The 22,948-nt window shown below is 38.5% G+C and overlaps 1 protein-coding gene across 2 annotated transcripts in view; it reads right to left on the bottom strand.

Annotated features, from left to right (window-relative positions):
- NPSR1 (neuropeptide S receptor 1) overlaps window positions 1-22,353 on the bottom strand; it is a 239,043-nt gene extending 216,690 nt beyond the window's left edge. For both annotated transcript variants that reach the window (XM_056118230.1, XM_056118232.1), the window contains exon 1: window positions 22,207-22,353. In XM_056118230.1, the coding sequence (XP_055974205.1) occupies window positions 22,207-22,353 (147 nt within the window). The remainder of the gene's footprint in view (window positions 1-22,206) is intronic.
- Window positions 22,354-22,948: the final 595 nt, after the last annotated feature.

The raw sequence follows: 22,948 nt of genomic DNA, 5'->3' as shown, positions 1-22,948 counted from the left end.
TACTGCTTGAATAAATGAGGTCCAAAACCTTATATTTGGTAGCAGAAACCAAACTCAAAACTGTGTAATATAAATACTAACAAAATATTCTTCCAAATGACCCACACAATTGAAAAAACTAAGCCTGCAGAAATGTATTTTCTGTTTTTGAAGTTTTAATAAACAGGGAGAAATATTTGAGAAATTGTTCAGACAGCCCATTTCAGCCCAAACTTGATCAGCCTCTGCTGTATTTTTCAGTACCCCCAGGAAGCTCCAGATTGAATAACTAAAAGAAAACTGGGTTAGTTACCAAATGGAAAAGTCAAAGAAAATTTGATAGCCAGGGTATGGAGCTGAACCTCATCTCACAAAGAGAAGTAAGGGAAAGGGGCCTAGGAGGAGCTCAGAAAGAGTCTAGATAGATTTTCTTGAATCATGACTCTTAACTTCATTTTTCAAGTTGATGTTATTTTTTTTGTTGTTGTTGACTTTAAAAGACTCAAAAGTCTGTAAGAACTCATTGCTGTGATTTTCACATTTCCACTGATGCTCTTGCCTGATTTTCAGAACCACTCTATTTGCTCTGAGTCTTACAGTTCTCCCAACCCAGGTTGGACACCAGTTTGCCTGACTGTCCCTGACTCTTACTAGAGCCCCCAAGGTTTTGATGGAGTTACCACATCATGTGGGACCTGAGCTCAGGTGCTCCGATTGGTCCAGGCCACACACCTGAGGTAGGTGATCCTCTATCCTGATGTCTGGATTTATTGCATTTGCCTTCCTATTATTCTCCATTTTGCATCAAAGTCCCAGCACACTTTTGGTTCAGTTTATCTCAGAGATGACAGAAAAATGCCACAAGATTGGAAAAATAAATTTTCAAAATAGTAGATAATTTACAAGCTGTATGCCATATCCAGAATCACGTCAAGGACTAGAGAGAACACTCAGCAGACTGGATGTGTGTGGAAGACCCAGATTCAGTCCACTACCACATGGCCCCCAGAGCACCACCAGGAGCACAAAAGTGGAAACAGCCACCAGGTGTATAGTGAGCCCTACTCCCTCAGACTTTAAACAAAACAAATCCAAACAGAAAGAACTGTGAAGATCAGAGATTAGAAATAGAGGAAGAAATGAGGAAAGGGAGAAAAAAATGAAATGGGGGAATCATCACGAGCCCCTACCAAATTCTCGAATTTTGCAGTGGTTCCAATAGTTCAACACCTTAATTTATTTCAGAATACCATTTTGTTCTCACTCACAAAGTTGAACTTACTAACAATTTTTTGTCAGCTCTGGTCCCTTCCACATTTGATCTCAGGGACCGTAATCAGGAAGCTCTCTACCTTTTATTTGATGTTTTCTGCTATCAATAAGGTACCGGCTTTCAGATGCTTTTTAGAAACTTCAATGTTTCTTTGCAAAGAAAATTGATCCTTTCATTTGTTCTAATGGAAATGCAGTGTACAAAACCTATTTGAAAGGCCACCCAGTTTATTTTATGTGCTTATTTGGCTGCTTCTGGTAAGAAAAAGAATTTGTGTTTATTTAAAAATTTGGTCACTGTCACTGTCACTGTCCTCCCGTTGTTCATCGCTTTGCTCGAGCAGGCCCAGTAACATCTCCATTGGAGACTTTGTTGTTACTGTGTTTGGCATATCGAGTACATCACGGGTAGCTTGCCAGGCTCTGCCGTGCGGGCAAGATACTCTTGGTAGCTTGCCGGGCTCTCCGAGAGGGGAGGAGGAATCGAACTTGGGTCGGCCAGGTTGGCTGTGTGCAAGGCAAATGCCCTACCGCTGTGCTATCGCTCCATCACTAAAATTTGGTAAATCAAAAAAATATATACATATTTTGTATACATATTTTGCATATATATACAAAACCCCAACGTTCAGATGTTCTCAATTTTCCACCTTAGTATATTTTCTTAATATTTTCTGAGTATATTTATATGTCTTATAATACTTGAATATCATATTTTTGCTTTAAAATATTTAACATTGTACAGAAGCTATTGTCAGAGGTAATTAATATTCCTTAATGTTTCTTCTTATGGTTAAGATAAAGTTTTACTTGTTTGGGGAGTTTGTTTTATTTTAGGGCCAAATCAGCAGTTCTCAATGCTTACTCCTGACTCTGCTCAGGGATCACTCCTGGCAGGCCTCAGGACCATATGAAGTGCCATGAATCAAACCTGGTCCAGCCATGTTCAAGAAAAGCCCCCACTGTTCTATCTCTTCAATTCCACACAATTTCACTCTTTTATCCACTATAGCACTGTCCTCCTGTTGTTCATCCATTTGCTCGAGCGGGCACCAGTGAGACTTGTTGTTACTGTGTTTGGCATATCAAATATGTCACAGGTAGGCTTTGCCATGTGGGCAAGATACTCTCTGTAGCTTGCCGGGCTCTCAGAGAGGGGCAGAGGAATCGAACCTGGGCCAACCTGGTCAGCCACGTGCAAACACCCTACCACTGTGCTATTGCTCCAGCCCTCTTTTATCATCAGTTATCAAATAAAACAGGCTAACACATAACACTATGTCTATTTCATTATGTATTTAACTGGTATACTCATGATACAGTCCAGGAATTGGAATTATTCAAAACATAAACACAATTATTTGTATTTCTTGTGCATTTTGATATCAGAAATTCTAGTTGATTTGATTTACTCTCTCACTGATAGAGTTCATAGAGTTCTAATAGCGTTTATAGAATCTATAGAGCTATAGAGTTAACAAAAATTCTATGTGATCTCTTTCATTACTCTATATTGATGTCATAAATTATGTTACTAAAATTATATTACTCGGGTCACCTGCAAACATTTTTATATACATTTTAAACTTTATATAATGTAATTCATTTTTTTCCATTTTTGTGCTAAAAATACAATTTACTTCTGAGTTACTTATATGTTGATCTAAAATATGGCCGACCCGAGTTCGATTCCTCCGCCCCTCTCGGAGAGCCCGGCAAGCTACCGAGAGTATTCGATATGCCAGACACAGTAACAACAAAATATTGTATTTGTCATTATATATGTTATTTCTTTATAATGTTAAATAATCACCACATAATTTGAAAAAACAACTGTGATCATACTACTTACAAAAATACTTTTTTTGGTACTGAGAACTTATAGGATTTAGCAACCTTCAAACATTATATGAATACAACATAAGAAGATATTGTATATATATATATATACTCACCGTGTTTTACATAGTATATGTAGCACTGTCCTCCCATTGTTCATCAATTTGCTCGAGTGGACCCAGTAACATTGTGAGACTTGTTGTTACTGTGTTTGGCATATAGAATGCATCATGGGTAGTTTGCCAGGATTTGCCTTGAGGGCGAGATACTCTAGGTAGCTTGCCAGGCTCTCCGAGAGGGGCAGAGGAATCGAACTCTGGTCGGCTGCATGCAAGGCAAACGCCCTACCTACTGTGCTATCGCTCCAGCCTACAATATGTATAACTTCCTTATTTAATAACTGGAAGTTTTGACCTTTCTACCTTTCTACCACCTTCACCCATTCTGTTCGTCCCACATTGCCCTGTCTCTGGCAACCTCCAATTATATAGACTTGGTTTTATTTTGTTTTAAGATATCACATACAGGTGATGCCATCAGTATTTATCTTTTTCTTTTTAACTTATTTCATATGCATACCCTTAAGATCATACCTGCAGTAGCAAATGATGTGGTTCCTCCTCCTTCTTTTTTTCTTTTTGGACTACATCCAGCAGTGCTCAGGGCTTACCTCTGGCTCTGCACTCAATCTTCTTGGTGGATCTTGGGGAACCACATGGGGTACCAGGAATTGAACGTGGCTCTACCGAGTGTAAAGCATGTGCTCTACTCAATGTGCTATTTCTCTGGCTTGATATTCTTCTTTTTATGACTGAAACATATTCCATTTTACATATGTATACACACAATACATTTAGGTGTTTAATTATCCATTAATTTTCATCAGTGGAAAGCGACATTGTCTACTTGCATAGATAATGCTGAGGGTTCATGTATCTTTCAAAGTTAGTGTTGTGGACTTTTTTAGATCAATAAACAGTAGAATTCAAGGTCATATGGTGCTTCTATTTTTGATATTTCAAGGAAAATTCACACTATCTATTCGAATCTATTCGAATCTTCTTTCCACTTCCTAAACTACTTTTTTCTCTAGCTGTTGAGTTGTAACACTTTTTTTGTATTTTAGATATTATTTTCTTATCAGATATTATTTTAAAAATATTTTCCCACTTTCTAGGTGGCTTTCAAATTTTGTTGAATGTTTGTTTACTGTTCAGAAGATATTTTTGCTTAATGTCATTCCACTTATTTATTTTGCTTTTTAAAAATTGTTTCCTTTGCTTTTAGTGTCAAATAAAAAATTTATCACCCTCCTTAGCACCATTGCAAAGTAGCCTAGAATTTATGTTTCCTTTATGTATAGAGGTTTTAAGAGTTTTAAGAGTTTAAGAGTTTTAAGAGTTTAGTTGTTTACATAGAATCAGTGTATTTAATATTGTTTATAGTATTATACTTATTTTTACTGAAAATATTTTCTCCAATTTTGCTACTTTAAACTTTAATATTAGGTGTAGAAAGTCCTTGCTCATCTCAGAATCTGACAAGTTTTAGAAAATATCTTTTGAAGTTATACATTTACCACAAATTCATCACATCAATATATTTGAGATGAAATATAAAATATCCCAACCCAACCCTTCTTTTATTCATAAAATATTAATTCTTTTTTTACTAATTTTGTTGTTTTTCTGTAGCATTAAGAAAATATATGTCATTTTAATTTTGTTTCCAAGACAAATTATTATTAATTAGTCTCAATTACTGTACTAATTCTGTGATATTTTGCTTTATGATTATCTATAGTTATCAATAAATTGTTAGGAAAATTCTTTTTTTCATTAACACTTACATTAAAATCAGTTTTCTCACCTTTGAAAATGAGCTTTTATATTATTTTGTCAAATTAAAACAATTGCATCACATTTTGACTAAAAGGCTATAAACATTCTAAGCTGATTTAGGATGAAATAACATCTTCACAAATTTAATTTTCCTGAGTACCACATGTATTTTTCACTTATCTAAATTAAAATTTGTTTTTTTATAATGGTTAGCATTAAAAATTAACAGGCTTCTACTTGAATACTGTTTTCCAGTTCGCAGAAGTCAAGTTTTCATGTTCTGTTGAATAAGCTGGCCATGATCTCTGACTTATAAATTTGGAGACCTTGGTTCTTGTCCTGACCCTCCCCTCCATTGGCGTTGTAATGTTAGGAAGAACATTTAACTTCCTGAACCTCTTTTTCTCAAGAGATGGTTCTTTTAGGTTACTTCACAACTTCCGTATAGAGGACAAGCCAGACAGAACATTTTCTGAGGGATGTTCTAGGAGCTACTATCTCTATGAAATGTTATAAATAGCATCATGGTATCCAAATCAAATCAAACCAAATCAAATCAAATCAAATCAATAAATCAACTCAGATTAATTTGAGAAATGCACATTAAACATAAGTAAACAGGTTTCTTTATTAAGTAAATATATCCTCTAATTACATAGTAATATTATTTCTCAAGGGCTGGAGCGATAGCACAGCGGGTAGGGCGTTCGCCTTACAAGCGGCCAACATGGCCGACCCGAGTTCGATTCCTCCGCCCCTCTCGGAGAGCCTGGCAAGCTACCGAGAGTATTCGATATGCCAGACACAGTAACAACAAAGTCTCCAATGGAGACGTTACTGGGCCCGCTCGAGCAAATCGATGATCAACGGGAGGGCCTTTACCTTTACCTTTTTTATTATTTCTCAAATTTCTTTATATTTAATGATACTTTATAGTACATTTGTTGGAAAGTTCAGATATGGTAAAAAGTGTTTAGGAACAAGATCTGGAGCCAAGATTTTTGTACCCCTCACTGTTATGTGAATTTGCTTTCTTTGAGTCTCACTTTTAGTCTCTATATAGCACTGTAGCACTGTCCTCCCGTTGTTCATCGATTTGCTTGAGAGGGCCCAGTAACATCTCTGTTGTGAGACTTGTTACTGTGTTTGGCATATCGAATACGACACGGGTAGTTTGCCAGGCTTTGCTGTATGGGCGAGATACTCTTGGTAGCTTGCCAAGCTCTCTGAGAGGGGTGGAGGAATGAAACTTGGGTCGGCCAAGCAGGCCGCGGACAAGGCAAATACCCTACCGCTGTGCTATCGCTCTAGCCCTATATCAAGAATAATAATGTCTGTTTAGAGTTGTGGGAGTTGCAGAAGATTCCGTTCACCCATAAAACCTGCCTTTCCTAGTGGAGTATTACATTTTTCTGCTCAATTGGTTTCAAATCTGACCATGAACCATTTTTTGGCCTATAAATTTAGAGCAGAAATGATATGTGCATTTCTAGTCAGAAGTTAGTTATGAGAGTCAGTGTGGTGGTTTGCTATTCTATTATTTTTATCATGATGATGATGATGATGATGTTTTTAGATTCTGACATTATGAAAGATTATGTTGATAGAAATCAGCCTGGATTCTTAAATAACGCCTATAAGCAGATGTCCCTTATTAATCTACAATAAACAAATTATACAAGTTGGAAATAGAGATACTTTTAAGTCTGATAATATCTACATACTTATTATCAGATCCTGACAAAGTTTAACCTGACTAATGAAGGAACAAGTAAAATAATCAATGAAAAAAACTAAGTATTCAATAAATATCTTATTTTAGCAATTTTTTTTGTCTTCTTGAATACATACTTTGCATTTGTGCACAAAATTAGGCAAGTTACAACACATCCATGGATAAGACAGAACAACTTTTTGCATACACTTTCAGATACCATAGAACAAACCTGGTGCTTGGCCAAAACCAAGTGGATGTTCAGAAACCAGGGTCAGAATCAAGAGAGTCCTAGTTGTCACTTGGTCATAGCTCCTGCCTAAGACACACCTTTATTTAACCAAGAGGGATAAACAGTGTCCCACCAAAAAAGCAGAATCAGTGCTTGGTGTATAAAATTGGAGAATTTACCAAAATGCTGATAAATTCAACCCAGAAGCTTCTTTGCCTTCTTCCAAATATTGGGGAGTTTCAAGATATTTGTGACCAGAAGTCGGAGCTTTCTCTGGAGCAAAAAGGGGCTCAGTAGCTCCTGGGGACCATCCTAACTGATCACTGCTCCTTTGATACTTCCTGGTGCAGAGACATCAAATAGGGACCCCTCAAAATCCCATTCTGCACGCCCAAATTTGACACTCACTCTCCAGTATCTCTCAACTCAAAGTCAATAATGGAGCACAGGTTTTCGAAAAGAGGAAAAAGGTGAATTTGTTTCAACAATTTGAACCAACGGAGATGCAAAGGTCTCCAATTCAAGCCTCCTAGGCCCCTCCCTGTGCAGGTTCTTTAAAACTGGATACAAGGACATAAAGATGTTATTGGTCAGCTCATGGACAAGTGAGGTGGGGGATTGTAAATGCTCATTAGTCTTAATCACAAGATTTGGTTTCACTAGATTGATGGCATCTTGAAAGCCTTTAATCACAGATTCTCACACTTTTCTGTTTATAGTTCAAGGACTACAGCCAACACAGCATTTCATAAGACTCAGAGGGAAGGGGAACAAACTCAGTTGCAATTATATTTGTTTTATATTTTAAGAGAATTAAGGTGCAGAGTTCTAGAAAGATAGGGCCAATGATTAAATCAACATAGTGAAAGAACCTTTTGGGTTTAGGGCCTAACAATAAGATGCCCCAGAGGGACTAAACATTAAAAGGAGAGTGCAATTTGTTTTTGTTTGTTTTAATTTTGGGGTCATACCCAGGAAAGGTGGTGCTCAGGCTTACTCCTGGCTGTGTGTGCTTCTGGGATCACTCATGGAATTAGGGGAACCATATGGGAAGTTAGGGATTGAACTGATCGGCCATGAGCAAGGCAAGTGGCCTAATCACTGTACACTCTTTCCAGCCTTCTATGATTTATTTTGATCAAAGGCATCTGCACTGCTATATGCCTCCAAGGAAAACAGTCTATAATACTAAATTGAAGTCAGGAAACTTGCATTTGGGCACCAACAATATTCTTTGTTTTTGAAAAAAAATTAATTTATCACTCGCAAGTAATGGTCCTTGAACAAACACTCTGGTTCAATATGTCTGTGAATGAGATTCTCGGCACTGCAGAGATCTTTTGTTTGATGCTGAGCCAGGGACACTGCAGGCCTGTATGAACCACAGATCTAGCACAGTCAAGAAGGAAGGCAAAGAGGATTCATGAGTTTGAAGAGAAATTGAGGAGAAACCCTGTGGTTTCTTCAACATACTCCAGCAATCCAAAAGACCTTTCGGGCTCTGAGATTGGATTGGATGGAGAGTCAAGTTTATTTATGCTAAGAAAAGCCCTCTTAAAATGCAAATACTCATTGAAGGTTAAGGTCATTTGCATTTGTGTGTGAGGAGAGACAACTAGGAATCCTTTTAACTCAGAATGGCTTTTATGTTAGTACTTGGAATCAGCTTATTGAGGAACAAAGTTTGCAGATGAAAGGAAGAGTGCTAAAGGCTAAAAGCTATAATTTTGGGTGGTAGGGTAAGGAGGGGAGGGCCATATCCTGCAGTGCTTTGGAGTTACTCCTGGCTCTGCACTCAGGAACTATTCCTGTCAGTCTGCAAGGGACCATGTAAGATGCCTGAGATTGAACTAAGACAAATGACCTACCCACTGTACAATAGATCCAGCTCCTACAATTATCTTTTAAAAATTAAAACTTGCAAGGCCCAAGTTAAATGCTTTAGGTAGGGATGGGTGCAGGCAGAGGAGAGGAAGCAGAAAATGACTTGTGAAGCAATGATTTGGAAAGTGTGCAGGGAGAACTTTATCTGAGTTCTTTTGAATTGTGTTAGGTTATGATTGTTTAATTACTCACTCCTAGCTGCAGAATAAATCTGGTTTTCCAAAAATAGAGCTAAAGGGGGAAGATATCCTAGTTAAATTTCTCCTTTATTTACCTTGTGAACTTTATTTAATGAATTCAGGAGCCCTGGGTGACCATGTGTATACAAATCAAGCTACAGCATCCAACTTGCTTTGTGTCTTCCAGTCTTTCCACCTCTGGTGGAAACTGGGTGGCTAGTCCTTCAAAGGAGATTCACACTGGGAATCAAGAAAGTATGCGTGATGGAGTTTACTTGATGAAGGTGACTCTTGTTGATGGTCTTTTATCTGTCTACTTTGTTTGGTTGTTCTGATTTGGGCTTACTCCTGACTCAAACTCTAAACTCAAGGATAACTCCTAGTGAGCTCAGGGGACCATATTATGGTGCCAGGGATTGAATCCTAGTAGAACACTTGCAAGACAAGCACCCTACCAGGAGAACTCTCTCTGTGGTCCCCTGCCTGGGGGTTTTTTGTTAGTTGGTTTTTTGGCTTGGATTTTTTGGGGGGGAGCGGGGAGTGGTGATGAGGAGGGGCTCCTTGATTTCAAAATAAACTGTTCATTGTTTAAATAACGCATTTGCATTCATTTGTTTGATGTCACCAACCTTCAGCTGTGGTTTTGGGATTGTGTGAGAGGGTGGAAGAGTCTGGGTGGGTGGTGTGAGTGAGAAGATAGAGGGTAGAGGAAGTGAATAGTGTAGGTGTGTGAGAAGCAGAAAAAAGAAAAAAACTGGTAAATGAAGTAACTGTGTGAAATGTCTTCTGTCAGCCTTAGGTTGAAAGGGAGAACATTAATCCTATCCCTACCTAATTTTCTACCTGACTAGGTAGAAGAAGCCCTTAGCAGGGATTAGAGGGCAGAACACCTCATGACTACCTTCTTCCCTTCTCCAAAATCTCACCACCTCCAAAACCTCCTGAGAATTGGTTTCTTCCCTTCTTTTAACCCACCTGCAGGGAAAGTTCTCATCATTGCTCTAATCCCACAATTGCAGTCAAAGCAGCTCTCTGATTTTTAGACTCAGTATTAAAAGATATGCAGGACCTGAAGCTATAATAAAGAGGATAGGACACTTGGTACTTGCCATACATGTGGCTGACCCTGATTGGGATCCTGGAATTTCATATGATTCCTTGCCAGGAGTGATTCCTGAGTGCAGAGCCAGGAGTAACCCCTTAGCACTGCAGAGTAGAGACCCCAAACTAATTAAATAAATAAATTTTTAAAATGAAGTGTCTATATCCCAAAAACAGTAATAAGTCTCACAACTCGTGGTGAGGTGTTACTGGTGCCCACTCGAGCAAAACGGATGGACAATGGGAGGACAGTGCTACAGTGTCTAGAAACCATGTGTTCAGCTCACACTTTACTTGGGTTTTTTTCTATTTCATTTTATTTTATTTTTAGTGAAGCAAAGTAATTTTATTGAAATTTGCTTCGATGTGAAGGGAGAGAAAGCGAGAGAGATAAGTGTTAAGAGAGAACATGGGTTTCTCCAGAGTGGGAAAAGCTACCTGGTTGTTTTAGACTGACAGTAAAGGAGGTGATTTTTTTATGTTTTAGGGAGAATAAAAATTTTTTTCTTATTAAAAAAAGTGCTTTGAAATTGGTTTTAGCAACGAGAGGAGTGTTATGATGTCCTACAAATTTCAGTAGTGTGTGTTCTAAGTCCTTGATGCCACCATTGGTATTTTGATAGGCATTGCATTGAATTTGTATAGTGCATTGAGTAGAATGGTCATTTGTATAAAGTTTATTTTTCCAATCCATGAACATGGAATATTTTCTCATTTCCGGATGCCCTCTTCTATTTCTTTCAAAAATGCCTTCAAGTTTTCAATGTATAAGGGCTGGAGCAATATCACAGTGGGGGTAAGGCGTTTGCCTTGCATGCGGCCAACATGGCCAACATGGGTTAGATTCCTCCACCTCTCTTGGAGAGCCCAGCAAGCTACTGAGAGTATCTCACCCGCACAGCAAAGCCTGGCAAGCTCCCTGTGACTTATTCAATATGCCAAAAAAAGTAACAAGTCTCACAATTGTTGTGAGACATTACTGGTACCTGCTTGAGCAAAATCGATGAACAATGGGAGGACAGTGCTACAGTGCTACCTTCTTTGTTAACTTTTTCTTAGTTGCTTAATGGTTTTTTTTACACTTTAAAATGAAATTATCTTCTTTAATTTCATTCTCTTTAGTACATTGCTTTGCATAAATGCAAAATATTTTTGTATTGATTTTGTAGCTTTCTACTTTTTGTATTGGTTTGCAGTTTTTAAAAATGTGTGTGTGTGTGTGTGTGTGTGTGTGTGTGTGTGTGTGTGCGTGTGTGAGCTTTGGGGCCACACCCATTGATGCTTAGGGATTAATCCTGGCTCTGAACTCAGGAACTACTCCTGGTGGTGGGTGATTAGGGAATCATAAGGGATCCTGGGGATCAAACCTGGGTCAGACACGTGCAAAGCAAATGCCCTACCTGCTGTATAACCTCTCCAGCCCATGTGAATTCTGTAGGGTTTTCTATGCATGATATGTAATCTGTGAATAATTATAGAAAAAATTTAAATTACATTATAAAGCTTTAATATTCAAAATAGAATGGTGCTGTAATAAAGACAGAGTCTCAGACAAATGGTACATAATTGGAAGTCTAGAGAAAAACTTTCAGATATACGGAGAATTCGTCTAGGACAGAAGGAGCTGGGTACATGAAAGGAGGAAGGAAAACCTCTTCAAAAAATTATGCTAGGAAAACTGAATAGATGCAAGAAAATAAAACCAGACACATACCCTACACATAAATAAAATTAAATTAATAAAATAAATTAAAATTAAAAAATTATCCTACTAAAAGGATTTTGGCATTTGTACACCATGCATGAGGGCAACATGTGAGAGATATAGACATATATACATATGTATTTACATATATACACATATATGTATATATATACATTTCTCTCACACACACTATATATGTGTATACATATACATACATATATATAAAACACTCATAAAAGTCCACAGCAACCAAAAAACAGTCCCATCAAAACGTCAAAAAAAATGGGGAAAGGAGATAAACAGACATCTCCCTGAAGAGTACATATGGTCTGCCAATTGTCATTCGAAAAAATGTTCATTATAATTTGTCCAGGGAAATGAAATTCAAAACAGCAAAGAGATATTATCTCACACAGTAAGAAAGTGTGAATGGCATGCCTCAGAAAGACTAGAAACAACCAGTGTTGTTTGGGATGTGGTGTGAAAGCAACCTCCATTTCCTGTTGTTGTTTCTCTGAGGCAGTGCTTCTCTATCTTCTATAACAAGGCCTTCTTCCAGACTTCTTTACTCCTATGCTTCCTCCTCCGTCTGGCTGGCTCTAAGTCTCATGCTTCAGTCCCTGTATATTTGATTTTCACCTTTGCACCCCTTAGAATATCCTGGGGCCACCCCTCATACAGGGTTCTGCTTGAGAAACACTGTTCTAACCATCTAATTTTGCACTTGACCTTTGCATCCAGTGGGAAAGTGTTTAGCTATAGGTAAAAGAGCTCATATATCAGTGTTTTAAACAAGACATTTTTCTTCCTATAATTAGAAATCTGAAGTTCCCTACATATTGTCCTTGATTAGATGAGAACGGCTTTGCTTAGGGTTGCATGCTCCACACATTTGACTTCAAGGCACAAAGAATAAAATGAATGAAAAATATGAACAGATTTTCTCTTGTTAAATGAACATTTATTTTTGTCTAGATTTCTTCAATTTAAGTTTCCTTAACTGTGTAGCTTTTCATTTTAAGTGAACCTAAAAGAGTGAGTAAAACACCCGGGAAAGTGAGTGAAGATGCGGGAAGGGGAGTCTGGTCTTCAGATTACTACTAACTGAACCAAAGAGAATTGTCATCTATAGGATCCACTTAGGACCTGTTCATGAACATATAGCCCTTATATTTAAGCCCTTATGTTTAAGCACCTCTGTTACTTCCTTTCAACACTCTTGATTTTTTTCCCAATAACTTGTTAGCATCATGATTTCTCCTTTCTATACCAATCATAAAAATTCTTTCTAAATGATTGATGCTACTTGTAAAGTTGAATGAATAGATTCTCATGAGAAGCATTCTTAGAGTGCTGTTCCCAAGTTCTTTGACAATATTTGCACCTAATACAGTGCTAAATTTACATTGGATATATTCCTTCTTAGAGACTAATCTGGACATTAGATACACAGCAATGAACTTTCTGTAAGTATGAACAGTTTCTAGAAACTACAAAATATATTACAAAAGCACATGAATATAACGTTAAATTGGGTAAGTAAAAGATGATATTTGAGCAGAGACCCATGTAAAGTAAGATCTTTGTCCTTTTATTTTTATCTATTCGTCTGGTTTGGGGAGGTTGATCAGCTTTTAATTCTGTACTTTTTGTTTGTTTGTTTTTGGGTCACTCCCAGCAGAGCTCAGGACTTAGCCTGACTCTGTGCTTAGAATTACTCCTGGTGGGCTCGGAGGACCATGTGGGATGCTTAAGATTGAACCCTGGTTGGCCATTTGCAAGGGAAGTGCCCAAACCTTGTACTATCACTTTGGCCCCCAAATCATCTAAAGCTTAACTTACTCAGTTGTTTTGAGGACTTCAGCTATACATGCCCAACAAGGATACTTGGGGATTTATGGCTATGGTTTTGGCAGGGCAGGGACCACACTGCCAGTGTATAGGGAGTTCTGCAGTGCCAGGTTATTGAACTTGAGCCTCCTGTATGCAAATCACCTCCTCTTGTCCTTTGAGCTACCTCTCCAGCCTGGATTTATGACTTTTAAATGAAACATTTTTTGCTGAAAATTAAATGCATGATATAAATCTTGAATAATAAATGTTTTATTAAGTATAAATTACACAGAGAATAGTCCATCTTTTTAATATATAGTTCTGTGAGTTTGAAAAAATCTAAGCATAAACAACAAGATATAGAATGTTTGATCATTCAAAAATAATTTCTCCGTGCTCTTTAGTGGTGAGGTTCTCATCCCATTCACAGATTGATTTTCTGTCCTGAGAAATGCTATGTCATGTCATGTCATGTCCTTAGAATGTCATGTCCTTATAAATTCCAACAATGTCATGTCAGTGAAATCAGTTTGTATGTATTATTTTTAGTTTGATTTTCCTCATTTAGCATCATGCATTTAAAATGTATCCATGTTGTTTTATATATTTGTAAGTTATTATACTTTTATTGTTAAATACTATCACATCATAGAGATGTGCTATGTCTTTCTTTATTCTCTAGCTAAGGGATATTTTTTCCAGTTATTCTTAATTTAAAACAAAGCCAGTATTCATATTCAAAGATAAACTTCTTTGTGGACCTACATCCTCCTCCTCACCTTTTGAGCAAATAACCAGGATAGATTTTTCTGGACTGTATGGCATGGATGTTTAACTTTATAAGAAAATGGCAGAATGTTTTCCTTGGCACATTTACATTTTTCTTTTTATATCAGCAGCATATGAGATTTTTCTTGTTGTGTCATATCTTTGTCATTCCTTGATATTATCAGTTTATTTAGCCATTCTAACAAATGTGTGGTGGTTTAACTATAACTTTATCTTTTTGCATTTCCCTGATTAGAAAGCATGTTGAATGTATTTCAATGTACTTATTTACCTGTTATCTGCCTAGTTCCATTTCCAGGCCCATCTGCTAATGGGTTCTTGCCAATGAAACTAATTGAAATCACATGTCATTTCAGACCAAAGAAGATAAGAGAAGTTCCTCCATCTCCCTTGGAAACCACTTCTAAAAGGCATAGCTACAAGTTGACCTCCTTGCAACTGTGATGTGAGAGGAAAATAATAAATCTTTGCCATGCTGAACCATTAAGATTTAGGTTTAGTTGGTTTAAATTCATTCTCTATTCTTGACTAAAGTCATCAGTAGAATTGTTTATTTTTCTTTTCTTTTTCTTTCCCTCTTCTTCCTAAGGAGGAAGGTCCTTCTTTCCTTCTAACTTTTCTTTCTTCCTCCTTTTCTTATGTTGTCTTATTTTACTCATTTGGGGAGAGTTCATACCTTCTAACTTTTTTAGGCTTTGTGTTCACTTCTGGTTAAAGCAACAACAATGTTATTTTCAACTCTCCTAGATCTGATGAAAGGTTTAATTTAGATCACATGAAATTATGTTTTTAAAATGCAGACATACAAAAAGACCTATCAATATAGTCTATAGGAGAAATGAAAGTCCTGATTATTTCTTAATGACTTTGTCATGACCTTGGGTGATTTTTCTACCTTGTGAGTTAGAAAACTCTTTTATGATAGCAAAGATCCATTCTTTCTTTCTCTGGATAAGGGGTAATTTCCTATAGGTAATTTCTTATAAATAGCCCTTCATGTAGTGGGCCATTAAGTTTGCCTAGATAAAAATTAGATGTTCTATCAGGACAATAAAATAAAAAATGGATTCTTCCTTAAAAGTCTTATGCTACATTTTTTCATGATCTAATTAAAAGAAAATCTCATTTTTACCGTGGCTGCTTGGGAACTGCTTTAAAAAGGCACAATAGTCCCTAAATGGGGTCAATTGTGCTATGGATCCACATTAACAAACTAGGACTAACCAAATTGCCATTTCAGCTTCTCCCAGGGATATTGCCTCTTTATTGGGCAATCTGGAATTTCCTAGTCAGCACTAACAAGGCAATATACCTGAGAACCCTTTTTCATTCCCCAGAGGACAATGACAGGATAGTCTGACCTTTTCCGTGTTGGGTGGCTCCTCACAGCTGCTCTCTACTTGCTACAGGTGCTATTGCCCAACTCATGAATCATTTAATAAAGACACATAGATATTTAGTCTTACTCCGTTGAAAATTTTAACCTGATATATAGTTCTAAAGGGTTTTAAATCACAATGATCACTTAGAGTCTTCAGATTCTTCCATACAGATAATGGTGGCCCCTTACTGGTGCCTGCTTGAGCAAATCAATGAACAATGGGAGGCCAGTACTACTTCTCTGTGAGTAGCTTTGAGTAAAATAAGTCATTTTGGGACTATTGTAGCTAACATTGCAAAACCTTTTGCTCCAGACCATTCACTCTTCCCAAGGTTTCACAAACATTTGATCACTTAGCTATACATAAAAATTCTGTAAAGAACAATTATAGTCAAATGGTGAAGATGTCAGGACAGAGACAGAAGGGAAGTGTTGTAAGTCACACACCAGATAATGGTGGCCTGGCGCCTGACCCTACCATCTCGCTCACATTACAGCCTATCCCTCACTAAAATTATGAATATATGGTGACCTGAGTTCACTTGGGAATGATTAGGCATCTCTGTCTGCAATCAGAGGGACTGAAGTGTAGAGAGACGATAAATCTGATTACAGAAAAATTAAGTTATGATTTTTCTCATTCAAGTACATAACTAGAAACATTCTTACCTACTACATTCAGAGGAAATACTTAAAGGCTGACAAGGTGACATTCTGAAAGATTAATGGACATACTTCTTCCCAGTTTCTTGATGAAGCTTTCTCCCAGACCAGGCAGCTAGAGAGTTCTGCCCCTTAGGGTGCGTTTTTGACTCTATCAATGCAGAGAAATAAATAAATGACTTTTGAGAAACCTCATGGAAGATGTCATAAATAGCTTGGAGAAAAATGTTTTATTCCTTGGCAAGAGGATTTGTCTTTTGGGCTTTCAGCACAGCGAGGACGAAAGAATGTTTGGAAGCATCCAGTGTGGTCATGGTCACTTTCCCTAACTGGTATAGGAAGTTGAGATTAGATGGTATAGCATTAAAGAGTGGGAAAAATATTAGAAACCCCAGTGAAGGCACTGAGTCACACCCCTAAATGTCTGCACAACATAAAGAAAAAGGAATAATCCTCAATATTTGGGAATCACAGAATAGATGGAGGCTGAATTTCCTTTCTTGTGCAGGGACCAGAGAATGACAGCTCCTCAGTTAACAAGAAGTGTGAGTTGAATGGTTATAACAGTTTAGTGGACCAAAATCATTTCAGTGTTTTTGTAACTGGGCTGGAGTGATAGCACAGTGGTAGGGTGTTTGCCTTACAAGCAGCCAACATGGCACACCCGAGTTAGATTCCTCCATCCCTCTCGGAGAGCCCGGTAAGCTACCGAGAGTATCTCGCCCGCACGGCAGAGCCTGGCAAGCAACCCGTGATGTATTTCGATATGCCAAACACAGTAACAACAAGTCTCATGATGGAGACGTTACTGGGCCCGCTCAAGCAAATCGATGAACAACGGGAGAACCGTGGGCCGTGGACCATTTTTGTAACTTAAGATTGAGTGGAAAGCAGTGAAACTTTACATTTTATAGTGAGGATACAAACATTCATGGGTGGGAGGGAGAATGAGGGAGATGTGAACTGATGAGTCTGAGAAAGTCCAGAGGATGTGTGACTAAGGGATGTCACAGCAGCCAAGAGAGGAGCCAGATGTGGTTCACCCAGGGATGTACACATGGCTTCAGAATAGGACGATCCCACCCTGCAGGTCACGGCACCAACTAAATCTCAGCTGATGACAACTTTCCCAGCTTCCTGAATTCTGGTTGGGAGTCTCACCTCCTCCTCCTCACACTCATGTGAAGCTAGCGGAAAAACTTCCCATAGTCAGCAAGTGAGAAAACACTTCATAAGCTGAAAAACTGCAATGACTGACTTTAGTGTGGGTTAATGAAGATAAAGTTTCCTGCCATCAGATGTATTAGTGACAGGAAGAGAAACTTACTTGAAGAGAAATTTACTCAAGCTTGTTTGCCCTTTGTCACTCCCTGAATACATACATAGTTTGAGAATGGCATAACATCCTGGCACAGCCAACAGTAATGTCTGTGTCATTCTCAACAGCATGGAGTGAAGTAGACAGTAAAGCTGACCCAGAGCAGTGATCAAAGCACTAGATTTGTATGGGAGAAATATGCAGTAACTGTGGGCCTTTAATGATTATTTAACTGAGAACATCTGGGAGTAATTTCCTTGTGGAGAGTTCATTGAATATACAGAGCGAAACTAACTAGAAAGGATAAAAAGTATGTAAGTGCAAGGCCCCTTGTTGTAAGGCACCAGAAAATTCAGGGACCGAGGGATATTGCATTCCAGGAAGACCATCGGTGACAATATCCTAGGACTCAAAAAGGAAAGGGAGATAAGAAAATTCAAAGGGGTGTTATATACAAGAAGACAAACCCAGAGAAATAAGAGAGTGGACAGAAAATGGTTGAAGTGAAAGTCACTGAGAGGAAAAATGCCAGTTCTGAGCAGAGTTCTTAGACGCAAATTGTCAATCTAAGTATAATAAAAGTGAGCACAGCATATTTTAGCTTCTTAAATTGGGCTTTGGCTAAAGCCTAGCGTGAGGTTGAACAGAAATTGCTTTTGTTGCATGAATAAAGCTTGTGTTAAGTAAATTATCAATGATAGAAGGCAGAGGGTGTGGAAAAACACAAACAGTCCAATCACTGTCAAGTTCTTACAAGAAACCAATTACAGAAAAAAGTGATAATAGACTGATCAGCTACCACTTAAAACCACCCACTTAAAAGCAGGTAAAAATCATGATTAAGTAATATTTAGCAGCCTTGGTTAATGTTACTCACCTTACCTAGGAACAATAAAAGTGAGTGTGCTTTTACTCCTTTATAGTTTAGGTAATTTAGTAATTCAGACAGTTTTCCCGGTTACTTTGAATTAGTTTTCTCATCATTAAGAGTCAGATATTCAGGGAGTGTTGATAGTTCATTCACTGGCAACATTAAAGTCTTGTATTTGAACAGCTTCATCTTTGGCTTTAGTTTAGACAGGTTAACACTTCGAAATCCTGTTCACTTTCTCCTTTAAAAACTGGCAGAGTTTTGAGGTTCATATTATTCTTCAGTGCCTTCTGGAGGGGCCCTCAAAAGTATGAGAAATTGGTGATTGTATAGAAAACCAGAACCTGAACTAGGAAAGTTGGCATAGGACACTATGGAGTGAGTCCCAGGAAACCCCTGAGTTTGGGTTTCCAGTTGGGGGTAATCTCCCCCAGTTGGGGGGTAATCTCTTTTCTGACCTCCCTTCTTATATCCCTAAGGAGCTGTTGAAAAGTGTGGAATTATAGGAAAAAGACAGGAAAACTAAGGAGTAAAGATGGGAAAACAAGAAAAGGCTGAAAATGTAAAGAAAGTGCCAGTTGGTAGAATCTGAGATATCTTTGCTTCTGCTGTCAATATTGCTTTGGAAATCCTGGGATACCTAGAGTGCAGGGGAGGAAACTATGTTAGGAGGCTGTGTATGGGCCGGTCAGAACAGCTGTGGTGAGGCAGAGTTGTAACATTGAGGTTTCAGATACCAAGGGGATAAACCAGGCACTAGGCCATTGCACTACCTTAATTCCATACCCTGCTTATTGGAATCTCTACCATGTGTTGGTCATTTTGTCTTAGAAATGGACTAAGTTTGAACTGAATGTGCCTACTAAGATGGAGCTCCAGGCACAAAAATTGACTGGGATTAGATAGAATATGGGCTTCTCTGTGGAGCTGTGGTTGATCAGACTGTCACCTGGCATTGAAAAAACAAGCTTTCGATTACCCAGTCTGTCAGGACATAGGCAAATAACAGAAGCTCAGCATCACCCTCCATTTACACAGCATCTATTGACTGTCCAGTAAGTGGCTAGATCTGGGAGACAACATGAAACAAACGTAAGACATTCATTTACTCTCACTCAAAAAGCTACACCTTTGTCTGACACATATTTAAATAGTAGCTAATAACAAGAGTTGGGTTGAGTGATAAAGAGAGAGCTACACTTCAGAACACGACTGTAACCTGGAGATATGAGTTGAGGTGAGGGTTTCATGGACGAAGCAATGCCAGAGGAGACTGAAAGAATGGGTAGAATTTAGGTGATCACAAATCAAAGTGGAAGGCATTTCCAGATGGAGTGATAATACACCATGGTTGTGAGAACTCAATGAGGTACTTTATAGAGGTCATTTAGCAAAATTCCTGGCACCAGAAAGCCCACAGCAAATAAGATATATGGATATTGCTGCTGCTGTGAGTTTTGCTACTTTCACTGCTGTGACCAATTTTATTTTTATGTTGTTTTTACTGCTCTTGGTAAAGGCAATGGAATTAAAAGGATCCGTTTGGGAGATAGTAAGGGAGCATATTTCTAATTTTTTTCTTGAGGAATATTTGTACAAAAAGGAATCCAATGTACAAGGGTTTGTATCAACACTGTTGCTGTATCAACATTGTATCAAACTGCCTATACTCCACTGGGACTTTGGAATAAGCTACTCTATGAAATTTAAACTAGTTTTCCACAAATCTACCTCTGACTACCTTATAGTTAAAAATAGCCATCTTTAGTCCTAAATGTATTGTTTTTTTAAAAAAAAAGTAGCATTCCTAACTCCTGGCTGAACACAATTTCTAATGGCTTCTCTCCTTGTCCAGTTGTTTGATGCAAATATAGAAACAGGAATGAGATTTTAAAAATTGAAGTGATTCTCTTTAATGCCTCAAGATGATCCTGCCAGGACAGACTATAAATGCTAGGAGAGAATGAGCAGATACTTGCTTGTTCAAATATTCAAAACATCCCCCAGGACTTGTATTCAAAAATGGCAAATGAGATTTCAGCTGAGAACGATTACTGTCCAGTTTCAGAACAACTGCCTTATTGCGAACTATTATCCCCTTTGCAATGGCCAGTCTCTTTGCATTCTGTTAGCTGTCATGTTGTATAAATATCAAAGAATTTGCAGAGCTCGCACAGGTGTGAGGAGCTTCGTGCTTTCTGGGACCACATAACCTGTTTCTCCAAGACAGAACCTGGAGACTGGCTTCACTGAAGGGGTAATTAAGCCAGTATACACAGCCACAAACTCTGATAAAAGTTTCCTTCTTTTGATGTTGTTATTGTTGTAGTGGAGCCAGCCAGTGGGGCTGTGTATGTGCCTGCACTAGGAAATGATTTAGGCACCGGTCTCTGTGATATATCTGGTCTCTGTGATATCTCTGGTCTTTGTGATATATCTGGACTCTGCTTCACTATACATTGTCTTTTAGTCCTTGAGGAGGCTTAGTGGCAGTTCTTGCAACGCCTCCCTGCTGAAAGTTTTATTCTGAACGTACCCCATAAAGCAAAGCTGTATTAGAGAAGAGGGTTTTACATTGCTGTGACTCAACTTTGGAAAAACCAAAACACTTCAACAGCTCCTAGAGGAATTTTTAATTTTTTTTAAATAAGCCGGAATTGTTTTGGGAGTATTTTAACAACTGAATGTACCATCAGGTATCATGCGAAATAAGCTGGGTCTGCAGCATTCCCATGCCAAAGAGAGGAAACTTCTTTTCGGGATACCTGCCTGGTTTCTGTTCATATTTGTTGCACAGTGGGGAATGGTATAAGCAGTCCCCATTTGTTGCACAATGCAAAATGCTCTGAGCTCAAGGAAGATTATTTCCTCAACGTGCCCCTCAGATATTCAGAAGGTAAAACTCATTAGATTCTAACTCAGCCATTAATAAATGAACACCAGGAAGCAACTTATTGCAAACTGTGGCACTTCCAGCTGCTGTCAAAATAGCACTTCTGATATGCAACAATGGTGCTGAACAGACAAGGGGAACCTTCCTCCATTAACCAACGTGACATGTTTCCTTCATCAGTCTCTGGTTGAAGCAAGTGGGCTCCTTACACTGCCAAAATTTGTGCAAAAAAAAAAAAATGCTACCACTCTTCCTTCTACAAGAAAACATTTTAAGCACTACTATAGGATTAAATAAAAGTGCTTTCACTTAAGGGAGAGAGCAACATTTAAAAAAAATCGCCTCTGAGACATCATTGGTGATGACTGTGGTGTTAGAATTCTGTGTATTACAAGTCATCATTAATTGCATTGCAAACTACAGAATTTCAATAAATAGCAATTTAAAAATAATAAAAATTTAAAAATTCCCCCTCTCAAATGCCTTTCATGATTTATATATTTTCAGCAGCAACAGGAGAGAGAACCTATACTGGAGAGAAACTACAACAAAGATCCATGCTTTAGCTCATCAAAGGTTTGCAGGTTTGTTTTAAATATTTTCAATTTTAAAAAAATGACAGTCCTTCATAATATCGACCATCTCTGACAGACTTGTTATCTGGCTCAAGACTGAAAAAATCAGCGTTTGTAGTGGAACACAGAAAACTTACCTTAAAGGAGTAGTAGAAGGAGCCCCATTCTGCTCTTTCTGTCTCTTCAGTAAAGGTTTCCGTCTGGGTGCAGAGGACTGGGGAGGGGTCTGGGGTCCCCCACGTTATATTGGAAGTGGAGGCATCTTCTGTGAGGTTGGCTGTCATGGCTGAGGGGAGCAGAGGCTGCTGTTTCTCTGTTGGCAGCTGACAAGCAAGTGAGTCCAGCTCCTGCCCAGACCGGAAGCTAGCAGGTACTCCCAAGGCTCCTGGCTGCTGTATGAGCAGAAGCACCAGCCTCCCAGAGCCCCCTGAGTGAAAGGCTCTGCCTGGCACTGCACAAACCCTGGAGAATCCATGTGCTGCTCTCCAGCCTCTACACAACCTTTTCAGGTTGCTTTTCAACTTGCTCCAAGGACAGGCCTCCCAGCTCGGGAAAGCCTTTCCTGAACTACAGGTTAGACCCTGATATTTGCCGTGGCCCTGAAATCTCAGTGTCTGAATACACCAGCAAGTCAATTCCTACAGTTCATGCTTGTACTTCTGAAACTAGACGACACTGGCCATTGGTTTGAACTAAAGCTCCTTCTTTGCTGTCACCCAGCTATGTACATGTACACCCAGCCTGCTGTAGTCACAAGGATTGTGGACACATTTGCATTGGACATGGGGACAAGGACTCAAAACAGAGATCCCAGGTTTTTTAATAAGCTGTCACTCCACCTAACTCTATTGGGGAATGGGGAATAGTAAATAACCTCCT

This window comes from Sorex fumeus, unplaced genomic scaffold (assembly GCF_029834395.1).
Source record: "Sorex fumeus unplaced genomic scaffold, SorFum_2.1 ptg000037l, whole genome shotgun sequence".
Classification (NCBI taxonomy): domain Eukaryota; kingdom Metazoa; phylum Chordata; class Mammalia; order Eulipotyphla; family Soricidae; genus Sorex; species Sorex fumeus.
Note: the sequence above shows the minus strand (reverse complement) of the source record. Positions and strands in the feature narration are given on the sequence as shown.